We start from the raw sequence: 23233 nt of genomic DNA on the forward strand, positions 1-23233 counted from the left end.
TGCCAAAATTTGTTGTGCAATTTCTCCTGAGCATGCCGATTGTGTTTGGAGAGCCCCTGATGTGCCTAAAGAGTGGAAACCCCCCACAAATAACCCCATTTTAGAAATTAGACCCCTCAAGGAACTTACCTAGATGTGTGGTGAGCACTTTGAAACCCCAAGTGCTTCACAGAAGTTTATAACATAGAGTTGTGAAAATAAAAAATTACATTTTTTTCCAGAAAAATGATCATCTAGCCCACAATTTTTTATTTTCTATTTTCACAAAGGTAATCAGAGAAAATGGACTGCATAATTTATTTTGCAATTTTTCCTGAGTACACTGATACCCCGTATATAGAGGAAAACTACTGTTTGGGCGCACAGCAGAGCTTGGAAGGGTGGGAGCACCCCAGGCATGTTGCTTCCACCGGTTCCCTGTCTCACCACAGTTTTAGCAGGTTGATGTGGTACACCTGGTACGGCTTTCTTCTCCTTGGCTGGTGGACCTTGTAGTTGATGTAACTCAGTTTTTCGGCCACCTCATATGGCCCTTGCCACTTAGCTAGAAATTTACATTACACCGTGGAGATAATCACCAACACCCAATCTCCAAGGCTGAACTGTCTCAGTCTCGTTGACTGATTTTAGACCTTTGCGTGGGCCTTTTATGCTTGAAGAAGATGCACCCTCACAATTGACATCACGTCATCACCTTCACGATCCTGTCCTACATGTGGGCCAAATGCTCGATGATTCTCTGGTGGGGTGTAACCTCTGCTTCCCAGGTCTCCTTCATAATGTCCAGAAGTCCCCGAGAGTGCCATCCATATAGCATCTTGAACAGTGAGAACCCTGTAAAGGCCTGTGAAACTTCCCTAATAGAGAATAACAGGTACGGGAGTAGGCAATCCCAGTCTCTGCCATCCTTCTCTGTGACCTTTTTAAGCATGGACTTTAGGGTCTTGTTGAACCTCTACACCAGGTCGTCTGTCTACGAGTGGTACAGGGATGTCCTGAGTTGTGTAATCTGAAGAGCCTCATCACTTTGGACATAAAAAGAGTTCCTTGGTCTATCAGGATCTCCTTTGGCAGGCCAGTCCGGGAGAAAATATGGTCTATCTCTTGAGCTATACTTCTGGTGGTGGAGTTTCTCAGTGGTTCCACTCCTGGGTACTGTGTTGCACAGTCCATCACCACCAAAATGTATTGTGCCCTCTGTTGGACTTAAATAGGGGCCCAAAAAGGTCCATGGTAATCTGGACAAATGGGACCTCTATTTATCACAGTCACATTGCTGACATGTAGGACAGGATTGGCAATACTTCTGGAGGAGGAGTTTCTCAGTGGTACTGACTCGGGTGTTGCATAGTCCATCACTACCAGGATGTTCTGGTGCCCCCTGATGGTCTTAACTAGGGGCCCAACAAGGTCCATGGCAATCCAGTCAAATGGGGTCTCTTTTATGGGCAATGGCACTAGCTACTGTGGAATTGGGACACTGCAGCAGTTAGCTGACAGGTATGGTAGGACCGGCAGAAACAATGTCTCTGTGACATCCAGGCAAGTAGAATCTCTGAAGGAACCGCTCTTGAGTTTTGTCTGCTCCCAGATGCCCACATAAGACATGAGAAAGGGCCAGGTCTAGTACCCTACGCTTATAGGAACCCAGTACTAACTGCTCTATCACTTCACCTTTCAGCTTAGTAATTCAATATAACAGCTCCTCATTTAAATAGAGAAACTGGTGTCAGCCCCCAGCTCTTGAAAAAACCCCATTAATGACAGTCACATTGTGCAATGCACCTTTTAATATAAGATCCCAGAAACACCCAACTCAGGAATCTCGAGCTCATTGGTCACCATCTCGTTCTTGTAGCCAGCAAGGACACACAGGGGAAAATTATCCGCCTCCGACTGCGATGGGGATTCATCTTGGTTGAACCAGCTCCTGCCTTCTGCCATAAGTCCCAAATAAACTAAAGTCCCTTCCTATTATCATCGGATGTAGCAGGTCCTTAACCCCTAAACTATATTTGCAGCATACATACGTCATGGTCAGGAAGTGCTTCCCGTCCAATGCAGTATATATAAATCATGATGATCACCGCCAGGTGTAAGCTGATTCTGACAGCTGACACTCGACAATCAGTGCAGGAGAGGTGCCTGCACTGTTCCCAACACTTTAACCCGCTAAATGCTGCAATATCGATTGCAGAATTTAGCAGGTATGCAGAAGGAGCCACTTCTGCTCTCCGATCGGCGCCACTTCTGCTCTCCTATTGGCGCCTTCGCTACAAAATTGCTAGGGGATTATCGTTACCATGGAGACCCGATGTCATTATGATGACATCCGGGTCACCAAAGCTAGCAAACTTGCTGGATCATACTCAGATCATGGTGTAGTACTGTAAGTTTGTTTTTAATGCATTGCAAAAAAAGTGAACGTCCTAGAGTGGGACAAAGTAAAAAAAAAATAAAAAAAATAAAATTTAAAACAAAATCACAAAATAATAATAAAAAAATAAAAATATATTGTACGCATAAATATTTTTAAGAAAAAAAAAAGTGTATACATTTAGTATCGCCACGTCCGGAATGATCTGACCTATAAAACTGTCCCACTAGTTGACCCCTTTAGTGAACACCTTATTATGTAATGGCAAAATAAAGCTTTTTTTCAACTCCATCACCTGGATTGGATGCTGTTCTTACTTTTTCCTGATTGCTGCCATTTCCTCCTTGAGAAAGCCACGGTAGGCGAAATGTACGTTGGAGGGAGCTGGAGACACATTGAGCCACTTATCACAGGTATTTATGATCCTATTACATTTTCTATGCACTTTATTTGGGTATACAGAATTTAAGTCTGTCCACTATATGCACTTTATATTGTTCATGGATTTTTTATGATCACAGTTACTTATGACCCATGTGCTAATTATGTTATTTTCTCCTTACTATGATTAATTATGTTATTGTACTATGTCTATTTGTTTGGTTTCTCTTTTATTGTGTAATTAAATAAAAAATATTTTTAAGTCTTCATCTAACTGGACTTTTTTGGTCTGTTCATAATTTTGAGTAGGTTATTATTATCTTTCATGAACATCCTCATATGTTATTTGTATGATAAGTGAGTGATTCTCACTAGGTTGTTGGTCTACTTAGGGGCTTTGTATATGGAGTCTGCAAACTATTATAGGAAAAGCTGCCCTCCAGGAGGCAAATAGCGCTCCGTCCTTCCTGAATCTCGCTGTATGGCGGTACTGTAGAGCCACATATGGGGAAATTGTAGGACAAATCTTGGTGCCATTTTTACTCATTTCCCAGTGTGAAAATATAAAATCTGGGGCTAAAATTAAATGTTGGTGATAAAAATGTAATTGTTTTTTTCTTCACTGCACAATTGTATAAAATTCTGTGACCCACCTTTGGCTCTGCTGTTCTTGCACCTCAAGGGCTCTGCCAATGTGACATAGCACCCTAAAACTAGTCCAGCAAAATCTGAACTCCAATATGGTGCTTCTTCCCTTCTGAGCTGTGCACTGTGCCTCAAAAGTAGTTATCAACTACATATGGGATATCAGTGTACTCAGGAGAAACTGCACAACAAACTTTGGGGTCCATTTTCTCCTATCTTTGCGAAAATCAAAAAATGGGTCTAAAACATTTTTGTGAGTAAAAATATTATTTTTCATTTTCACAAATGAACATTGTAATATTCTGTGAAGCACCTGTGGGCTGAAGGTGCTCAATACACTTCTAGATAAATTCCTTGAGGGGTGTAGTTTTCACAATGGGGTCACTTGTGGGGGTTTTCCTCTGATTAGGCGCATAAGGGGCTCTCCAAACGTGACATGACCCCCGCAGACCATTACATCAAAGTATGCCTTCCAAAACGTCACTCCTTCGTTTCTGAACAATGTTAGGCGCCCAAATAGTAGTTTTCCCCCATATATGGGGTATCGGCGCACTCAAAAGAAATTTCTCAACATATTTGGGGTCCATTTTCTCCTCTTACCCTTTAAAATAAAAATTTGGGATCAAATAACATAACTGAGTTACGTCAACTATAAGGTCCACCAGCCAGAGAGAAGAAAGCCTTACCAGGTATACCACATCAACCTGCTAAAACCATGGTGATACAGGGAATCGGTGGAAGCAACGTGCCTGGGATACTCCTTCCCTTCTGAGCTCTGCTGTGTGCCCAAACTGTAGTTTTCCCCTGTATATGGGGCATCAGCGTATTCAGTAAAAATTGCAAAACAAATTATGCAGTCTATTTTCCTCTGTTACCTTTGGGAAAATTAAAAAAACTAGGGGCTAAATAATCATTTTTGTTGTTAAAATGTGATTTTCTTTATTTTCACAGCTCCAAGTTAGAACATTTTATGAAGCACCTTGGCGTCAAAGTGCTCACCACACATCTAGATTAGTTTCCTTAGAGGTTTAGTTTCCAAAGTGGTGTCACTTATGGGATGTTTCCACCGTTTAGGCACATCAGGGGCTTTCCAAATGCAATATGGTGTACACTAACTAATTTTACATTCAAAAAGTCAAATGCCGCTCCTTCCCTTCTGAGTCCTGCTATGCACCCAAATAGTGGTGTTCCCTCACATTTTGGGTAGCGGCGTACTCAGGAGAAATTGCGCAACAAACTGTGTAGTATTTATCCTTGTTAAAATGAAACATTTTGGGCTAAAATAACAATTTTGTGGAAAAATGTTTGGACCTATACACTATATGATGGTCCCCACAGCTCCCCATGCATTCTACGATGGTCCCCACAGATCCCTATGCACTGTATGGTGGCCCTTTAGCTCCATATACACTGTATAATGGTTCTTACAGCTCCCTATACTCTGTATGATGGTCCCCACAGCTTCCTATAGAGTATCATGATCACCACAGCTTCCTATATTCAGTATGATGGCACCGACAGCTTCATATAACTGGATAATGTCCCCAACAACTCCCTATATACTGTATAATGGCCCCTGCAGCCCCATATATACTGTATAATGACACCTGCAGCCCCATAAATATTATATAATGGACCTACATCCCAATGTATACTGTTTCAGAGCCCCACACCTCCTTGAACACTATATTATGGCCTAAAGAACTCCCCATATACTGCATGATGACCCTCATATCCCTTTATACACTATATTATGGCACCCACTTCCCCTTATATATAGTATGATGACCCCACAGTCCCTTTTATATAGCATCATGACCTCCATAGCCCCTTATATATAGTATGATAGCCCCACTGCTCCTTATATATAGTATGATGGCCCTACAACCCCATATACAGTTATGGCCAAAAGTATTGACACCCCTGCAATTCTGTCAGATAATACTTAGTTTCTTCCTGAAAATGATTGCAAACACAAATTCTTTGGTATTATTATCTTCATTTAATTTGTCTTAAATGGAAAAACACAAAAAGAATTGTCCTAAAGCCAAATTGGATATAATTCCACACCAAACATAAAAAAGAGGGTGGACAAAAGTATTGGCACTGTTGGAAAAATCATGTGATGCTTCTCTAATTTGTGTAATTAACAGCACCTGTAACTTACCTGTGGCACCTAACAGGTGTTGGCAATAACTAAATCACACTTGCAGCCAGTTGACATGGATTAAAGTTGACTCAACCTCTGTCCTGTGTCCTTGTGTGTACCACATTGAGCATGGAGAAAAGAAAGAAGACCAAAGAACTGTCTGAGGACTTGAGAAACCAAATTGTGAGGAAGCATGAGCAATCTCAAGGTTACAAGTCCATCTCCAAAGACCTGAATGTTCCTGTGCCTACCATGCGCAGTGTCATCAAGAAGTTTAAAGCCCATGGCACTGTGGCTAACCTCCCTAGATGTGGACGGAAAAGAAAAATTGACAAGTGATTTCAACGCAAGATTGTGCGGATGTTGGATAAAGAACCTCGACTAACATCCAAACAAGTTCAAGCTGCCCTGCAGTCCAAGGGTACAACAGTGTCAACCCATACTATCCATCAGCATCTGAATGAAAAGGGACTGTATGGTAGGAGACCCAGGAAGACCCCACTTCTTACCCCGAGACATAAAAAAGCCAGGCTGGAGTTTGCCAAAACTTACCTGAAAAAGCCTAAAACGTTTTGGAAAAATGTTCTCTGGTCAGATGAGGAAAAAGTAGAGCTTTTTGGGCAAAGGCATCAACATAGAGTTTACAGGAGAAAAAAAGAGGCATTCAAAGAAAAGTACACAGTCCCTACAGTCAAACATGGCGGAGGTTCCCTGATGTTTTGGGGTTGCTTTGCTGCCTCTGGCACTGGACTGCTTGACCGTGTGCATGGCATTATGAAGTCTGAAGACTACCAACAAATTTTGCAGCATAATGTAGGGCCCAGTGTGAGAAAGCTGGGTCTCCCTCAGAGGTCATGGGTCTTTCAGCAAGACAATGACCCAAACCACACTTTAAAAAGCACTAGAAAATGGTTTGAGAGAAAGCACTGGAGACTTCTAAGGTGGCCAGCAATGAGTCCAGACCTGAATCCCATAGAACACCTGTGGAGAGATCTAAAAATGGCAGTTTGGAGAAGGCACCCTTCAAATATGAGGGACCTGGAGCAGTTTGCCAAAGAAGAATGGTCTAAAATTCCAGCAGAGCATTGTAAGAAACTCATTGATGGTTACCGGAAGCGGTTGGTCGCAGTTATTTTGGCTAAAGGTTGTGCAACCAAGTATTAGACTGAGGGTGCCAATACTTTTGTCTGGCCCATTTTTGGAGTTTTGTGTGAAATGATCGATGTTTTGCTTTTTGCTTCATTCTCTTTTGTGTTTTTTCATTTAAGACAAATTAAATGAAGATAATAATACCAAAGAATTTGTGTTTGCAATCATTTTCAGGAAGAAACTGAGTATTATCTGACAGAATTGCAGGGGTGTCAATACACTGTATATAGTATGATGGTCCCACAGCTCCATATATATATATATAGTTATGTGAAAAATTGTTTGTCCTCTTCCTGATTTTGGGGTCCCAAGGGGTTGCTGAAGGGTTGACAAAGGCCACTGTTAAAGAGTTGCTCTGCTGGAGATGTTATGATCCTGGACTTATAGCCACCCGTTGCCCTATGTCCTACGAACAGATGAGCTGCAGCCTAGGGAAGCACTGTTCGTAGTATGCCTACCCCGCCTGCAGTGTTGACTATCAGCCCGGCGAGGGGCCGCAGGCATGTCCTGTAACAATAAATGGGGTACTGGTGTCAGAAGTCTTGAACTCGCGGAGTTTGGTGACCCTGGTAAGGAACACTCTCCCTCACCAGTTGATCCCCAGAAAACACGTTGGCATCCACTGTATTCATGGGGACGCCAAGGACAACCCCGTTGGCAGAGTGACTATAAAACCAAACTATGGGGTTTAGACTGACAAAGTCGGAGTGGTTAGCCCCTTTAATCCCAGAATCTGTTTAAACTTTCGTGACCAGGCCAAATTTTACAATTCTGACCCATGTCAGTTTATGTGGCAATAACTCTGGAACACTTCAACAGATTCCACTGATTTTGAGAATGTATTTTCGTGACACGTGGTACTTCGTAATAGTGGTAAAATTTGTTCTATATGACTAGTGTTTATTTGTGGAAAAAACTGAAATCTGGCAAAAATTTAGCAATTTTCAAACTTTAAATTTTTATGCCATTAACCGCTTCGCCCAGAACCTTCACCTTCCAGACCAGGCCAATTTTTACAATTCTGACCACTGTCACTTTATAAGGTCCTAACTCTAGAACACTTCCATGGATCCCACTGATTCTGACACTGAATTCTCGTGACATATTGTACTTCATGATAGAGGTAAAATTTCTCTGACATGACTTGGGTTTGTGAAAAAAATGGAAATTTGGCAAAATTTTTGCAATTATCAAAATTTTATTTTTATGCTCTTAAATCAGAAAGTCATATCGCACAAATTAGTTAATAAATAACATTTCCCACATGTCTATTTTACATCAGCACAACTTTTGAAACATTATTTTTTTTGTTAGAAATTTATAATGGTTAAAAGTTGACCAGCAGTTTCTCATTTTTACAACAAAATTTGCAAAATCATTGTTTTCAGAATCAGCTGACACTCGGCAGCGATCGTGCACACACAGCCTCTGTGAGCTCAAATCTGCCAGGATGGATCCATGTGTCCAAGGTCATTAAGTACCAGGCAAACTGAACGTATGGATATGGCTAAGGTTGTAAAGGGGTAAAGAAGATATTGATGGCACATTTCCAGAAATAATTAGAAATGACGCTTTGTAGTTTTCAATTACACCATTCACGTCTCCATTCATTGTACTAAAAAATGGGGGAAAATATCCAAGTATAATGAAATTTTGGAAAATAAATGCAATTTTGCCATTTTTTGTGTATTGTTTTTAAGGTGAACATCCTGTAGTAAAATCATTCTGTAGCAAAATGTAGTGAGAATCATGATTCTTCAGGTTAGTATGATACGTTGATTTTTTTTATTTAAGTGGAGAAAAAAAATTCTGAAATTTATAAAAAATTGGTTTGGTATCACCATTTTTCAAGACCCATAAGATTCTTTTTTCATTGATTGAGCTGTGTGAAGACGTGTTTTGTTTTTTTTTGTTTTTTTGTGTAACGAGCTGATGGTTTTACTGACAATATTTCTGGCTATGGATGATGTTTTGATCTGTATTTATTGTTTTTTTATGGAGGCATAGGGGGCTAAAAAACACATTTGTGGTATTTTGTTTTTTTTTCTGATTACTCTGTTTACCGATTGCATTAATTAATTTTAAAATGTTGATAGATTGGACTTTTAAGAATGTGGTGCTACCACATATGTATATTTTTTTATTTTTAATCTTTAATCTTTATTTCTATTTGAGGAAAAAGTAAAAGTTATAAAAAATTACAGTAATTACGGAGTTACAAGAATCATAATCTCTATATATAAACTGAATGTATGTATGTGTGTATCACCAACCAATCATGAAGCATCTTTCATTTCACCAGGGCTGTTCAAAGGAAGCTGAGCTGTGATTGGTTGCTATGAGCAACAGTTTTCCTTGCAACCAATCACTAAGCATCTCTCATTTCACCAGAGCTGGTTAAAAGAAGCTGAGCTGTGATTGGTTGCTATGAGCAAGTTTTCCCACTTGACAACACCTCAGCAGACACTGACATGGTGGGAGAAATCTAGCATCCCCGGGAACATAAGCTCCCAGCCATTGTCTGCCCCCCCAGAAAGGAGCACAGAGCACATGACAGAAATGAATCCCCCCCCTCCTGTGGATCATTGGTATGCAAGTTAGGGCAAATCCACTCAGCGTTTTGGTACTGACCCCAGGCCTTTCTTAAAGGGATCTGCGGTATGGAAGGCAGGGCAAATCCATCCATTGCTTTGGTTCTGACCCCTTTCCTCTCTTAAAGGGATCCTCAGTATGGAAGTCAGGGCAATTGCCTTCCAATGCTCTGGTACTGACCCCAGGCTCTCTTAAAGGGGTCTCCTGTACGGAAGTTAGGGCAAATCCCTCAGCGCTCTGATTCTGATCCCAGGGTTCTATTAAAGGGATCATTGGTATGCAAGTCAGGGCAAATCCACCCAGCGCTCTGGTTCTGATCCCAGGCTTTCTTAAAGGGATCCCCGGTATCAAAGTTAGGGCAAATCTACTCAGCGCTCTGGTTCTGACCCAAGGCCCCTCTTAAAGGGATCCCCAGAATGGAAGTGAGGGCAAATCCAATCTGCACTTTGGTACTTACCCCAGTCCTCTCTTAAAGGGATCCCCGGTATGGAAGTCAGGGCAATTGACTTCAAATGCTCTGGTATTGACCCCAGGCTCTCTTAAAGGGATCATTGGTATGCAAGTCAGGGCAAATCCACTCAGCGCTCAGGTTCTGATCCCAGGCTTTCTTAAAGGGATCTCCGGTATGGAAGTTAGAGTAAATCCCTCAGCACTCTGATTCTCACCCCAGACTTCTATAAAAGGATCATTGGTATGGAAGTCAGGGCAAATCCACTCAGCGCTCTGGTTCTGACGCCATGCGTCTCTTAAAGGGATCCCTGGTATGGAAGTTAGGACCGTTCCACTCAGCGCTCTGGTTCTGACCCCAGGCTGACGGGACGATGTGGGATATTAGGGGTAGTAGTCCGGTGGCTCTGGCTAACGGGATGATGCGGGATATTAGGGGGAGTAGACCGGTGGCTCTGGCTGACGGGATGATGCAAGATATTAGGGGTAGTTGTCCGGTGGCTCTGGCTGATGGGGTTATGTGGGACATTAGGGGTAGTAGTCCGGTGGCTCTGGCTGACGGGATGATGTGGGATATTAGGGGTAGTAGCCCGGTGGCTCTGGCTGACGGGATGATGTGGGATATTAGGGGTAGTAGTCCGGCGGCTGTGACGGGATGATGTGGGATATTAGTAGTAGTTGTCCGGTGGCTCTGACTGACGGGATGATGTGGGATAGTAGGGGTAGTAGTCAGGTGGCTTTGACGGGATGATGTGGGATATTAGGGGTAGTAGTCCGGTGGCTCTGGGTGATGGGACGGTGTGGTATATTAGGGGTAGTCTGGTAGCTCGGCTGAAGAGACGATGAGAGATATTATAGTGAATGTGGCTATGCGGAGTGGGCGGGGCTCTACACTCAGCTTTATATATATAAATATAATCATTATGATTCGTTTTAACTAACCGTAGTTAGTTACTATGCCCGGGCAGCGCCGGGCTCTTCAGCTAGTGCTAAATAAATTTGAGATGGTTTGAACATTTGGTTTACAGTTTTCCATCATTTGCATATCATTAACATGTCTATTCATTGCGTAATTTCCATCATTATATAACTGTTCCTTTTTGGTGCTGCAATTTTAATGGTGAGTAGTATATTATAGGGGACAGTGGTAAAAGTAATAACTACATGATTTCCGTATTTTTTTTAATATATCAATGACATGGAAAATTAAAAAAATATATCTGTTTAAGTAAAATGTTGATTTGATAAAGCTCCTTTTCTGACCAAAGTTTGCTTATATCATAGTTTTACAAAGTTTGTAAGTTAACTTTTACTATTTATTTTAAGTTTGACGTTTACTCCCTCAACTCAAAAAGTTAAAGAAATACATCTTCAGGGAGCACAGAGCAATTATAAATGATCGTTCGTTCGGCTCCAGAACTGATTGCAGAATACTGGGAGAGAGGAAACAGAGTGAAAGACGTTACTTACTGTCTAGACTTTGCCACATTTGGTTACTAATGGATTATTAACAAAGTACAAGAACGGTAATATGTCATTTCCCAAGTGATGCTGTTGTCCAGTATCAAAGCAAGAACTATCTTATGGAAGTGAAAGGTAAGGTATTGTGTTGCAACACCTGAAAAAATGCTATGTTTATACCGAAAGGTCATGTTCTCGTGTAGCTGAAAATTTCCATTGCAAAAATTTCCCTGTGCACATTTCAACACAAGATTCACGATAACCAAAATCTGCAACAAATAAGATTTGGACATCTGCATTATGCCTTGAAATCCATGCATATTGCTTTTCGCATAGTATTACTATGTGCCAAAGATAGAAACCGCATATTATAGTAACTGACATATAGAAGCAGTATATGTGGGCTTTGTTCACACCAGTATCATTCAGAAAGTGAATCCTGATGCCAAATCTGTCTTGAGACAAATACAAGTGAGAGACAAAACTAAACTAACTGACCTATAATGGGGATCACTGGACTTCCATCAAGGTTTCTGACATTTTAACAGCAAGAATAGCGCTACATGCTGCAGATATCATTTATAGTGCTTATATATTATAAACCAAAACCTCATTTATTCATGTGATATACAATGCTCATATAACTCCACAATTGTGCCATATGTTAGTACCAGCACCAGCAGCACAATAAAGCTCATGTGATGAAGTAATTACAGATCTAGGCCCCAGTTTATTAAAGAGGTTGTCCACTATTTTATCATTGATGATCTATCCTTGGGATAGGTCATCAATGTTTGATCGGTTGAAGTCCAACACCCGGCACCCCTGTCGATCAGTTGTTCTCGGTGTCAGCGGCAGCCACCGGCCGCTCAATCACAGAGCTGCTCCGTCTTCTGATGGTGGCTGCGGCAGGATACTGAACATTCAGCACCTATTCACATCAATAGGAGGCAGATGTGCAGTACCAATGATAAAGTAGTGCACAACCTCTTTAATCCTGGTGTGGTGAAGGCCACCATTAATAAACAGGACCGCTGGAGTAAGATGCCCATAATTCATTAAAGAGAACATGTCATGTGAAAACATGCTATTAACCTGAGATATGGGGTTAATTGGCAGGTAAATAGCATACTGAAGCTGCCCAGCGCCTGCAATGAAAGCATGAAGGAAATTTACTGTATTCTTCCCTTCAGCCTCGAGCTTTCAGTCAGAGAGTTGTAGCCGGCTTTCAGTATATTGTGAGCATCAACTAAAACCACACCCGGGCACTGACTGACAGTTGGCTCAGCACTGATTCACTGTGCAGCCGCTGTCAGTCAGTACCGGGTCATGGTTTCAGCCAATGATTACTATGTACCAAGCGGTGACTGAATCTGCGCTAGCTGCGCCTCTATGACTGAGAGGCTGACAGGAGGAATAAAGTTTATTTCCTACCAGTGCAGGCACTGGGCAGGTTCAGAATGCTATTAACCTGATGATTAACCCCGATATCAGCAGGTTAATAGTGTTTTTTTCCATATTACAGATTCCATTTAATAAGTGCACATCGCTGAATAAATTAATGGCATCTTACAACTGGCATGAGCTTCCGCCAGAAATGTTTCTCCTGTCAGGGACTGGAGTAACATTTCTGGCTAAATTTACGCTAGCAAGGTGGCGTACTTTTTGATAAATTAGACAGCAACTCCCTATCCCACCCCAAAGCTGCATATTTTAAAGAAAGAAACCGGCCGAAACTAACAAAAAATTCTAAAAGTCACAAAATGTTTTGACATTTGAATTTGTTTTACACCAGAAAATATCTTCAAGAATCAGGACCAGAGTGCTTATATAAAAATAAAATTCTCCATACATTCATGTGCTCCATGCTTCTATGCAGTTTTCAGCCTGCACCAAGCATAATTACCATATAACACACTCACAAATATTATGTTTTTTATTTCCTGTACAGAATCAAATATTAAGGCTGCGTTCACATGTCGCTTTTTTTGCATTTTCGCAGCGGTTTTTAACGTGCGATTTTGCTGCGAAAGCGCAAAAAAAAGCATCCCATGCAATCCTATGGGATTCCACAATGCTGTGCTAATGCGGATTTTCCCGCGGCGGAATCGCATCGCGGAAAAATACGCAGCATGCTCATTATTTTGCGGAATCGCAGTGATCCCGCACCCATAGGATTGCATTGTTCTGCTTACTTTCTGCATGTGGCTGTGCCCACCATGCGAAAAGTAAGCAGAACATTTGCGGATGGTACCCACGGTCTGGAGGAGAGGAGACTGTCCTCCGGGCTTTGGGTACCATATCCCTGTAAAAAATAGAATAAAAAATAGCGGTCCCTATTCCTCGCGAGACCGCTACATTATCGCGAGACTGCAACGTCATCAAAGGTCTCGCAAGGCATTACTGGGAACGGAAGCGTCGCTGAGGCCCGGGAAGGCTGCGCGGGATGCCGGAAGGTGAATATAACACCATTTTTTACTTTTTATTCTATTTTTAACATGATATCTTTTACTATTGAAGCCGCATAGGCGGCCTCAATAGTGAAAAGTTGGTCACACTAGTCAAAGACTATGTTAGACGAGTGTGACCAACCTGTCAATCAGTTCTCCAAGCGATGCTACAGATCGCTTGGAGAACGCTAGCATTCTGCAAGCTAATTACGCTTGCAAATCGCTAGTTTTTCTGCGGGAAAATCGCTGGAATTTAAAATGCGATTTTCCCGCGGAATGGAATTCCGGAATTCTCGCGGTAACTTCCGCGAGAATTCCGCTATGTGTGCACAGCTTCAGGCATAGCTTGCTTGTAATGGAGGTACAGTATTTTATGCTCTACGTTCTTGTCATTCATATAAGGCATATTCACAATTATATGCCAGACAAATGCTTTAGATCAGTGCTTCCCGAACTCCAGTCCTCATGGCCCCCATTAGATGAGGCTTTCAGGATTTCACAATAGAGAACATGTGGCAGTTCCTGATGCCTTAATAATAATTCCATCACCTGTGCCATACTAAGGAAATCCTGAAATCTCGACATGTTGGGGCAGTGAGGACGGGGTTTGGGAAACACTGCCTAAGGCCTCATACACACATGTCAGTATTTGGTCAGTATTTTGTATCAGTGTTTGTATGTCAAAACCAGGAGAGGAATAATCAGAGAGAAACCATATTTGTAAGATTGACGCCTGTTCTGTGTTTCGAAGACACTCCTGGTTTTGGCATACAAATACTGATGAAATACTGATCAAAAACACTGACATGTGAATAAAGCTTTCGATGGACAGCAGAATATGTAGGCATCCATTATAATGTCTTGTTCACATGGTCTTTATTTGGTCCGTATTTTACCTCAGTATTTGTAAGCCAAAACCAGGAGTGGGTGATGAATACAGAAGTGGTGACGTGTTTCTATTAGACTTTTTCTCTGATTGTTCCTCTCCTGGTTTTGGCTTACACATACTGATGTAAAATACTGACCAACTACTGAACGTGTGCAACGTGGCCTAAAGGAGCATATGCACTAAACATATACAATATATACTATTACGAGATACTGCCGCTTGGAAAAGTAGACTTCATTCCCTATACAACAGCATCCACGTAAACAGACGTAAACCATAATTGTATGTGTTCTTTGTAAGAGATAGATGAAATGTCTGGTATCCGTTTCAAGCAACCAATTACCGGACACATCCGTGTGTACATTTTAAAGGTATGCCTACTAGCACATGGTGTGAACAGAGCCTAATGCTCAGCTTTTCTTTCAGACTGTTATTATGGTCACATGGAATTCTACCACTGTGTACGAGTTCATCCTTCTGGGACTATCCAACGCGCAGGACATTCAGATACTGTTATATATTGTATTTCTTTTATGTTACATCATGTCGTTGGCAGGTAATATGGTAATTATCGGGATCAGTAGCATAAACCCTCGACTCCACACCCCAATGTACTTTTTTCTGAGAAATCTCTCCTTCTTGGACATCTGGTTTACATCGAGCATTATTCCCAAGATGCTCAAAAATTTTTTATCTGTGAAGAAAACCATATCATTCATTGCCTGTTTCACCCAAATGTTCATCCACCTCTCTCTAGGAGGAGCCGAGTGCTATCTACTGTTAGCGATGGCGTACGACCGGTATGTGGCCATATGCAGCCCCTTACATTATACTAATATCATGCGTCCTGCCTTGTGCATTAGGATGGCAGTCCTATCTTGGGGTGGAGGAATAGCAAACTCGATATTCCAAACAGCGTTTACTTTACAGTTACCTTTCTGTGGCCCTAATGTTATTAACCATTTCATCTGTGAGGAGCCCATCTTGTTGGAGTTAGCCTGCAGAGATACGTCACTTAATAAGACGATCATTTTTATCTGTGCTTTGGTGATAGCCGTGCTCCCTTTCTTCTTAATTCTTGTTACATACATCCATATTATTTCCAGCGTAATGAAGATCAGTACATCCAAAGGACGTAGAAAAGCTTTTTCCACTTGTACTTCCCATGTTCTTGTGGTCACATTATTTTATGGCACCATTTTCTCAATGTATCTGAAGCCTGGAACTATTCATGTTGCTAGCCAAGACAAGATGGCCACCTTGTTCTACAGCGTTATCACGCCGATGTTAAACCCTCTGATCTACACGTTAAGAAACAATGATGTAAAGGAGGCATTGAAGGAAGCAGCAAGGAAGAAGCGCGTCTTCAATTTCACCTGAGCAATACATAATACTGTGAAGTAAGAGTGACAGCGGATCCTATTATTGGGGCGCGAACTCACAGCAAGCAAGCCAGGGCGATGGCTGCAATACACAGCTTCTTGTCTGCTTCAATCGCTCCATGCTGTACATCCATTGAATGTCACTATGAAGAACAATTGTGATATTCAAAAGAAAAGATTAAAGGAAATCTGTCAACAGATTTTTTTCTACTCCATGACATAGGGAAAGAGGCCCCGATTCCAGTCATATATGACTTACTGGGCTGCTCGCTGCAGTTTTGATACAATCTCTATTTTTTACTCCTGCAGATCTATCAGTTCTCTGAATGCTGAGCTCTGTGTAACCGCACCCCCACCACTGATTGGCAGCTTTCTGCCTATGCACACTGTACACAGAAAGCGACCAATCAGTGGTGTGGGCGGGGTTACACAGAGCTCATGAATATGGAGGACTACATGGCAGCTGGTTGGCTAGTAATAATCTCATGCTAATAAAACAATTAATGTATCAAATCTACAGCAACCAGCACAGTAAGTGAAACATTGCTGAAATCCGGGTCTCTTGCTCTACATTGTGTTGTTCTTAGAACCTGATGACTAGTGATGAGTTAGTATATTCATTGCTCGGGTTTTCCTGAGCATGCACGGATGGTCTCCTAGTATTTGGGCATGCTCGTAGATTTAGTTTTTGTCAACGCAGCTGCATGATTTGCGGCTGCTAGACAGCCTGAATACATGTGGGGATTGCCTGGTTGTTAGAGAATCCCCACATGTATTCAGGCTGTCTAGCAGCCACAAATCATGCAGCTACGGCGACAGAACCTAAATCTCCGAGCACATCCAAATACTCAGAGACTAGTGATGACAGATTCCCTTTAAGGCCCATAGACAAACATCTCAGGGTCTCTTGAAGAACCCTGCGACTGTCTGACCAAGTTCTCTGTTATCAGTGCATACTTATTCACTAACAACTGACTGTGTAATATTAGTGGTGAATAAAAATAATAAAGTGCACGTATTTGGTAGCATGAAGACATTAAATCTCTACTATAATAATAAATATTATCATTTATGATTATCTGCAATTTTGGAAAATTAAAAATGCATTTAAATTAAACACTAATGCATATGTGGTTTGGGCGAGTGAGGCCCATTTCCTCCAGTTCTGATTGGTCATACAGTCATGGTGTTGACTGATGTAAGTGCTAAAATAGTCTAATTGGGTCTTTTCAATTAAAGGCATTTTAATATGATCACTTTGTACAGTCTTATACGCTGCTATATAAGACATTGAATATTTTAAAATGAAAAAATAAGGCGCACAAGCTAGAGACCCCAATGTTATGCATTTCAACGAAAAGTGAGATATAAATATATATGTAATCCATGCAACGTTCTGTTCTGTTTATCCCAGTTATTGGGGTGAGGTGAAGTAATGAAAACACAGATATTTTGTCATTGCTATTTGTCAGCTAATGTTAACTTGAACATAAGTCTATTGTGTGTGCATATTTTGTATCTGTTTAGTGACAATAGTCTGCAGAAGGAGCGTTCACTCTGTCTAGGTAAAAAGTGACATGGTTCTGATTGACATTCTATTCTTGACATTGCTTCATTCTGTTCAATGCAGCAACTTGGGCCTCCATTATAACCTGTAACTGACTGCAGGGAGCCATAATGCCGGTATGATGGCACATAGTCACTGCGACCCCTGACTGGAGCCATAATGCCGGTATGATGGCATATAGTCACTGCGTCCCCTGACTGGAGCCATAATGCCGGTATGATGGCACATAGTCACTGCGACCCCTGACTGGAGCCATAATGCCGGTATGATGGCACATAGTCACTGCGACCCCTGACTGGAGCCATAATGCCGGTATGATGGCACATAGTCACTGCGTCCCCTGACTGGAGCCATAATGCCGGTATGATGGCATATAGTCACTGCGTCCCCTGACTGGAGCCATAATGCCGGTATGATGGCACATAGTCACTGCGGCCCCTGACTGGAGCCATAATGCCGGTATGATGGCACATAGTCACTGCGGCCCCTGACTGGAGCCATAATGCCGGTATGATGGCACATAGTCACTGCGTCCCATGACTGGAGCCATAATGCCGGTATGATGGCACATAGTCACTGCGACCCCTGACTGGAGCCATAATGCCGGTATGATGGCATATAGTCACTGCGTCCCCTGACTGGAGCCATAATGCCGGTATGATGGCATATAGTCACTGCGTCCCCTGACTGGAGCCATAATGCCGGTATGATGGCATATAGTCACTGCGTCCCCTGACTGGAGCCATAATGCCGGTATGATGGCACATAGTCACTGCGGCCCCTGACTGGAGCCATAATGCCGGTATGATGGCATATAGTCACTGCGTCCCCTGACTGGAGCCATAATGCCGGTATGATGGCACATAGTCACTGCGGCCCCTGACTGGAGCCATAATGCCGGTATGATGGCACATAGTCACTGCGGCCCCTGACTGGAGCCATAATGCCGGTATGATGGCACATAGTCACTGCGTCCCATGACTGGAGCCATAATGCCGGTATGATGGCACATAGTCACTGCGACCCCTGACTGTTTGCAGTACTCACTTACAGAACCCATGTAAGCAGAGTGCAGGGAGAGTGTACCGTAAATAAGTAATTCTGCTTTTATTATTCTAGATTATTGAAAGCCATTTTCTATACCTTGGATAACTTCTCAGAAGCCTCTTAAAGCCATTTTTCTTTTTTCTCATCCATTTCCCACCAAAAGCCAACATTTGTTTTCTTTAATCTTTTCATTATAAGCCAAATAAGAGCTTGTTTATTACATAACAGGTTGTAGTTTAGAATTTCTCCATGTAATGACCATACAATGTACTAAAAAGTTGTGAAAAATTCCAAATAGAAAATGTAAAAAAAAACAATTCTGCCATAGTAAAAACAAAACCCCAAAAAACTATGCTCACATTATTGTAAATTATTGCAAAAAATGTATAACCCAAAATGGTAACAAAAAACTGCAACTTGTTCCGCACAAAATAAAAACACATACAGTTCTGTTGCCAAAAAAATAACAAATTTACAGCTCTCAGAATATGGCTACAAAAAAAACTTTTTATAAAAAGACATTTTTACTGTGTGATAGTGACAAAATCTCACCGACCTGAAGAATAAATCTGACATATCACTTTTACCTCACGGTGATCAGTGCAAAAATAAAAATAAGAACTATTCTTTACTCCTGTCTATTTGTTCATTCTACTTCCCAAAAATCAGAACAAGGCTTGTCTCACATTTATCCTGCTCTCTCCGCTGAGCGCTTACATCAGGGTTTCTGTGTAAATTCCCCAAAATCACGATTTAGACAAAACCCCAGACAGAACCACTGACTTGTGAGGCAGATGGAGACACTTTGGACTGGTCTGTGTTTCGGTGGTGTCCCATCATTTTAGGCTTCTTTTTAGTGCACAAGTGTGGGCGACCACAGACCTGTGCACACCTAAAAAGATGGCTACCACTGGACCAGATGCTTAATGGAGTCCAAAGTGTCACCATCTGCCTTATGATGGGTGGTCCCATTAGAGGTTTCATCTGAGTCACATTTTTGTGGGATTTACAACCCAGAGGTAAGTGCTCAGCATAGAACACAAGAATGTGATCCAGTCTTATTCTAAAAGTGATCGAAAAATATTATGTACCCCAACATGTTACCAATAAAAACTGTATTTTATCCCTCACAAAACCAGCTCCCACTCAGGTCCGTCATCTGTCACTGGAATTATGGGTTGTTCCCATATTACTGACAGAACAAAGATTCTGTGAAAGCGATATGGCTCCTGCCCCCTCAAATAAAAACCAGCGAATTCTGCGCTCCCAAATCCAAATGCCCCCTCCTTCTGAGCCCTTTTGAGCCTAAACCACAGTAAGTGGCCAAATTTTTGACACTATTAACAATTTACAGGGGGGGACGTGTCACCTGTGGCACAAGCTGGGCACAATATATGAGGGCACTACAATGTATAGGGACTCTACACTTTATCATGGCGCAATATATGGGTGCTAAACTGGCATATTTGCAGTTCCCCAGAGAAAAAACCAGGTGTGGATGTTGCAAAATAGTCACTGCAGGCATAGATGAATTCATTGAGAGGTGCAATTTCTTCAACGAGGCCATTTTGGGCTTTTTTTTGCTGTTCGAACACCTTTGTGGCTCTGCAAATGTTGCCGGTAAACTATTCTGCAAAAATCTGTGCTCCAAAAGCCAAACAGCGGGCCCTTCTTCTTAGACATGACATGTGGTCTAACAGTAATTTTTGAAATTGCGCAATAAATTTCTGACCGCACATTCAGCGTTTCCCACTCCCACACTACCTCCTCATCCCGCCGTCTCTCTGTTGGAGTCCCCCAAGGCTCTGTCCAGTGGCTCCTACTTTTTTCCATCTATACTCTTGGCCTAGGACAACTCATAAAGTCCAATGGCTTCCAGTACCACCTGTATGCGGACGACACTCAGATCTACCTCTCTGGCCCAGATGTCACCTCTCTACTGTCCAGAATCCCAGAGTGTCTATCAGCCATATCCTCCTTTTTCACCTCTCTCTTCCTAAAACTCAATGTAGACAAAACTGAACTCATTATCTTTCGTCCATCTCACGTATCTTCCCTACCTGATCCATCTATTATGGTAAACGGCATCACGCTCCCTCCCGCATCTGAAATCCGCTGCCTCTGAGTAACTCTCGACTCTGCCCTGTCCTTCAAACCACATGTCCAAACTCTTGCCACCTCCTGTCACCTCCAACTCAAAAATATTTCCAGAATCCGTCCCTTCTTCAGCCCTCAATCTACTAAAACTCTTGTACATGCCCTCATCATCTCCCGCCTTGACTACTGCAACACTCTCCTCTGTGGCCTTCCTGCTAACTCTCTTGCACCACTTCAGTCTGTCCTCAACTCTGTTGCCCGACTAATCCACCTCTCTCCTCGCTACTCATCTGCTTCTCCCCTCTGCAAATCCCTCCACTGGCTCCCAATTCACCAACGAATCCAGTTCAAACTACTAATACTTCCCTCACCTCCTACTCTCCTCCACACTTATTCGTTCCTCACACAACCGCCTCCAAGATTTCTTTTGAATATCCCCTATCCTCTGGAATTCCATGCCTCAACACGTCCGATTATCCACCACCCTCGGATCCTTCAAACGGAACCTGAAAACTCATCTTTTCAGGAAAGCTTACAGCCTGCAATAACCATTCTGCCGCCGCACCACCACCCGAGCTGCAGCCTTATCATCACCAGAGCTGCTGCAACCCCAACCTTCTGTCACTTCTCCAATATCCCGTAGAATGTAAGTCCGCAAGGACAGGGTCCTCTCCCCTCTGTACCAGTCTGTCATTGTAAATTTGTTTACTGTTAATGATAAATATAACTTTGTATGTAACCCCTTCTCATGTACAGCACCATGGAATTAATGGTGCTATATATTTAAATAATAATAAAATTCAAATTTCACCTATTAACCCTTGTGTACCTGACAAATTTTTGAGCAAATATAAAAATTACATTTTTACCACTAAAATGTCATATTTGCATGTCTCAATGTTATAATATTCTGTGAGGCCCCTTTGGGTTCAAAATACTCACTAAACCCCTAGATGAATTCCTTAGGCAGTGAAGTTTCCAATATGGGATCACCTGCGGGTGGTTCTGCTGCTCTGGTAACTCAAGGGCTCAGCTAATGAGGGCCACAATCTATTCAATCAAAATCTGCATTCTAAACTAGTGCTTATTACCATCCGATTCCTGCCGTGTGCTCAAACAGTATAGAAGAACCACATATGGGGTACTTCCACATTCGGGAGAAATTGCATAACAAATTGTGGGGACCAATTTCTCCCATTACCCCTAGTGCAAATTATAAATTTGGTACTAAATCAGTATTTTAGTGGAAAAAAAATATTTTTTCGTTCTCACATCTAATTGTTAAAAAGTTTTGTGAATCACCTGTAGGTTAAAAATACTCAGTAAACCCCCTAGATGAAGATAAAATCCTTGAAAAGTGTAATTTCTAAAATGGGGTCACTTGCAGGGGGTTTCCACCGTTTAGGCACATCAGGGGCTCTCCAAATGCGACATGATGCCCAGAAACCATTCCATCAAAGTCTGCTTTCCAAAACATAACTCCTTCCTGCCATGTGCCCAAACAGTAGTTTTCCCCCACATATGAGGTAATGGAGCACTCAGGAGAAATTGCACAACAAATTTTGGGGTCCATTTTCTCCTGTTACCCTTGTGAAAATAAAAAATTTGGAGCTAAAAGAACATTTGTGGAGAAAATTTGATTTTTTTTTTAAATTTTCACAGCTCTATGTTATAAACATCTGTGAAGGCCCTAGGTGTTCAAGGTGCTTACTACACCACTAGATACATTCCTTCAGGGGTCTAGTTTCCTAAATGGGGTCCCTTGTGGGGAGTTTCCACTGTTTAGGTGCATCAGGGTCTCTCCAAACACGACATGACATCCACTCCAGATTCCAGCCATTTTTGCATTCAAAAAGTCAAACGGCGCTCCGCACATATGGGGTATCAGCATACTCAGGAGAAATTGCACAACAAATGTTGTGGTCTAGTCTCTTCTCTTACACTTGTGAAGCTAAAAAATTTGGGGCTAAATTAAAATTTTTGTGAAAAAAGTAAAATGTTTATTTTTTCCTTCCATTTTGCCTTAGTTCCTGTGAAGTGCCTGATGGGTTAATAAACTACTTGAATGTAGGTGTGGGTGCAGTTTTTAGAATGGTACCACTTTTTGGTATTTTCTATCATATGGACACAACAAGACTTTAGAATAACGACTGCTGACAAATTTTGCCCTACTTGATGCTTTGCAAAGCAGTAAACACACCTGAGCTAAATGACATCACTGGAGAATGATAGAGGTTTATTTGCCCTTATATCAAGTGTCTCTAAGGTACTCTTCACACTTTAATGTTTCCAGTAGGTGTGGCATCTGTTTTCACACATACCAGAGGCACATACACACCTATTATAATCTATGGAGCTTCACACATGTCCATATTTTCACACAGAGCATGTTTATTTAAAAAAAAGTATTTTTTGTTGTGTGCTTTTATAATTAGTGGGTTAGTAATGAAGGGGTCCGCCAAACACCTCTCCATTACTAACACCAGGGTTTAATGTTAGTTGTGTTTTTGAACAAATCACAGCTAACATCAACCCCAAGCCCCATTACCTTGATTACCAATGCACGAGGGCAATTAGGAAGAGTGAAGGCCAGAATTGGA

At 41.9% G+C, this 23233-nt stretch overlaps 1 protein-coding gene across 1 annotated transcript; it reads left to right on the top strand.

The window, feature by feature from the left end:
* The first annotated feature begins 14975 nt into the window (after positions 1-14975).
* Positions 14976-15920, top strand: LOC141084402 (olfactory receptor 2G3-like). Its single transcript, XM_073569129.1, has one exon. The coding sequence runs from the start codon at positions 14976-14978 to the stop codon at positions 15918-15920; it is 945 nt and encodes a 314-aa protein (XP_073425230.1).
* The last annotated feature ends 7313 nt before the right edge of the window (positions 15921-23233 follow it).

This window comes from Dendrobates tinctorius, unplaced genomic scaffold (assembly GCF_039654945.1).
Source record: "Dendrobates tinctorius isolate UK_male_01 unplaced genomic scaffold, ASM3965494v1 ptg000022l, whole genome shotgun sequence".
Taxonomy (NCBI): domain Eukaryota; kingdom Metazoa; phylum Chordata; class Amphibia; order Anura; family Dendrobatidae; genus Dendrobates; species Dendrobates tinctorius.

What these genes read in the sequence shown, in the direction of transcription:
- LOC141084402 (XM_073569129.1), top strand. Translation starts at nt 14,976, where the DNA reads ATGGTCACATGGAATTCTACCACTGTGTACGAGTTCATCCTTCTGGGA.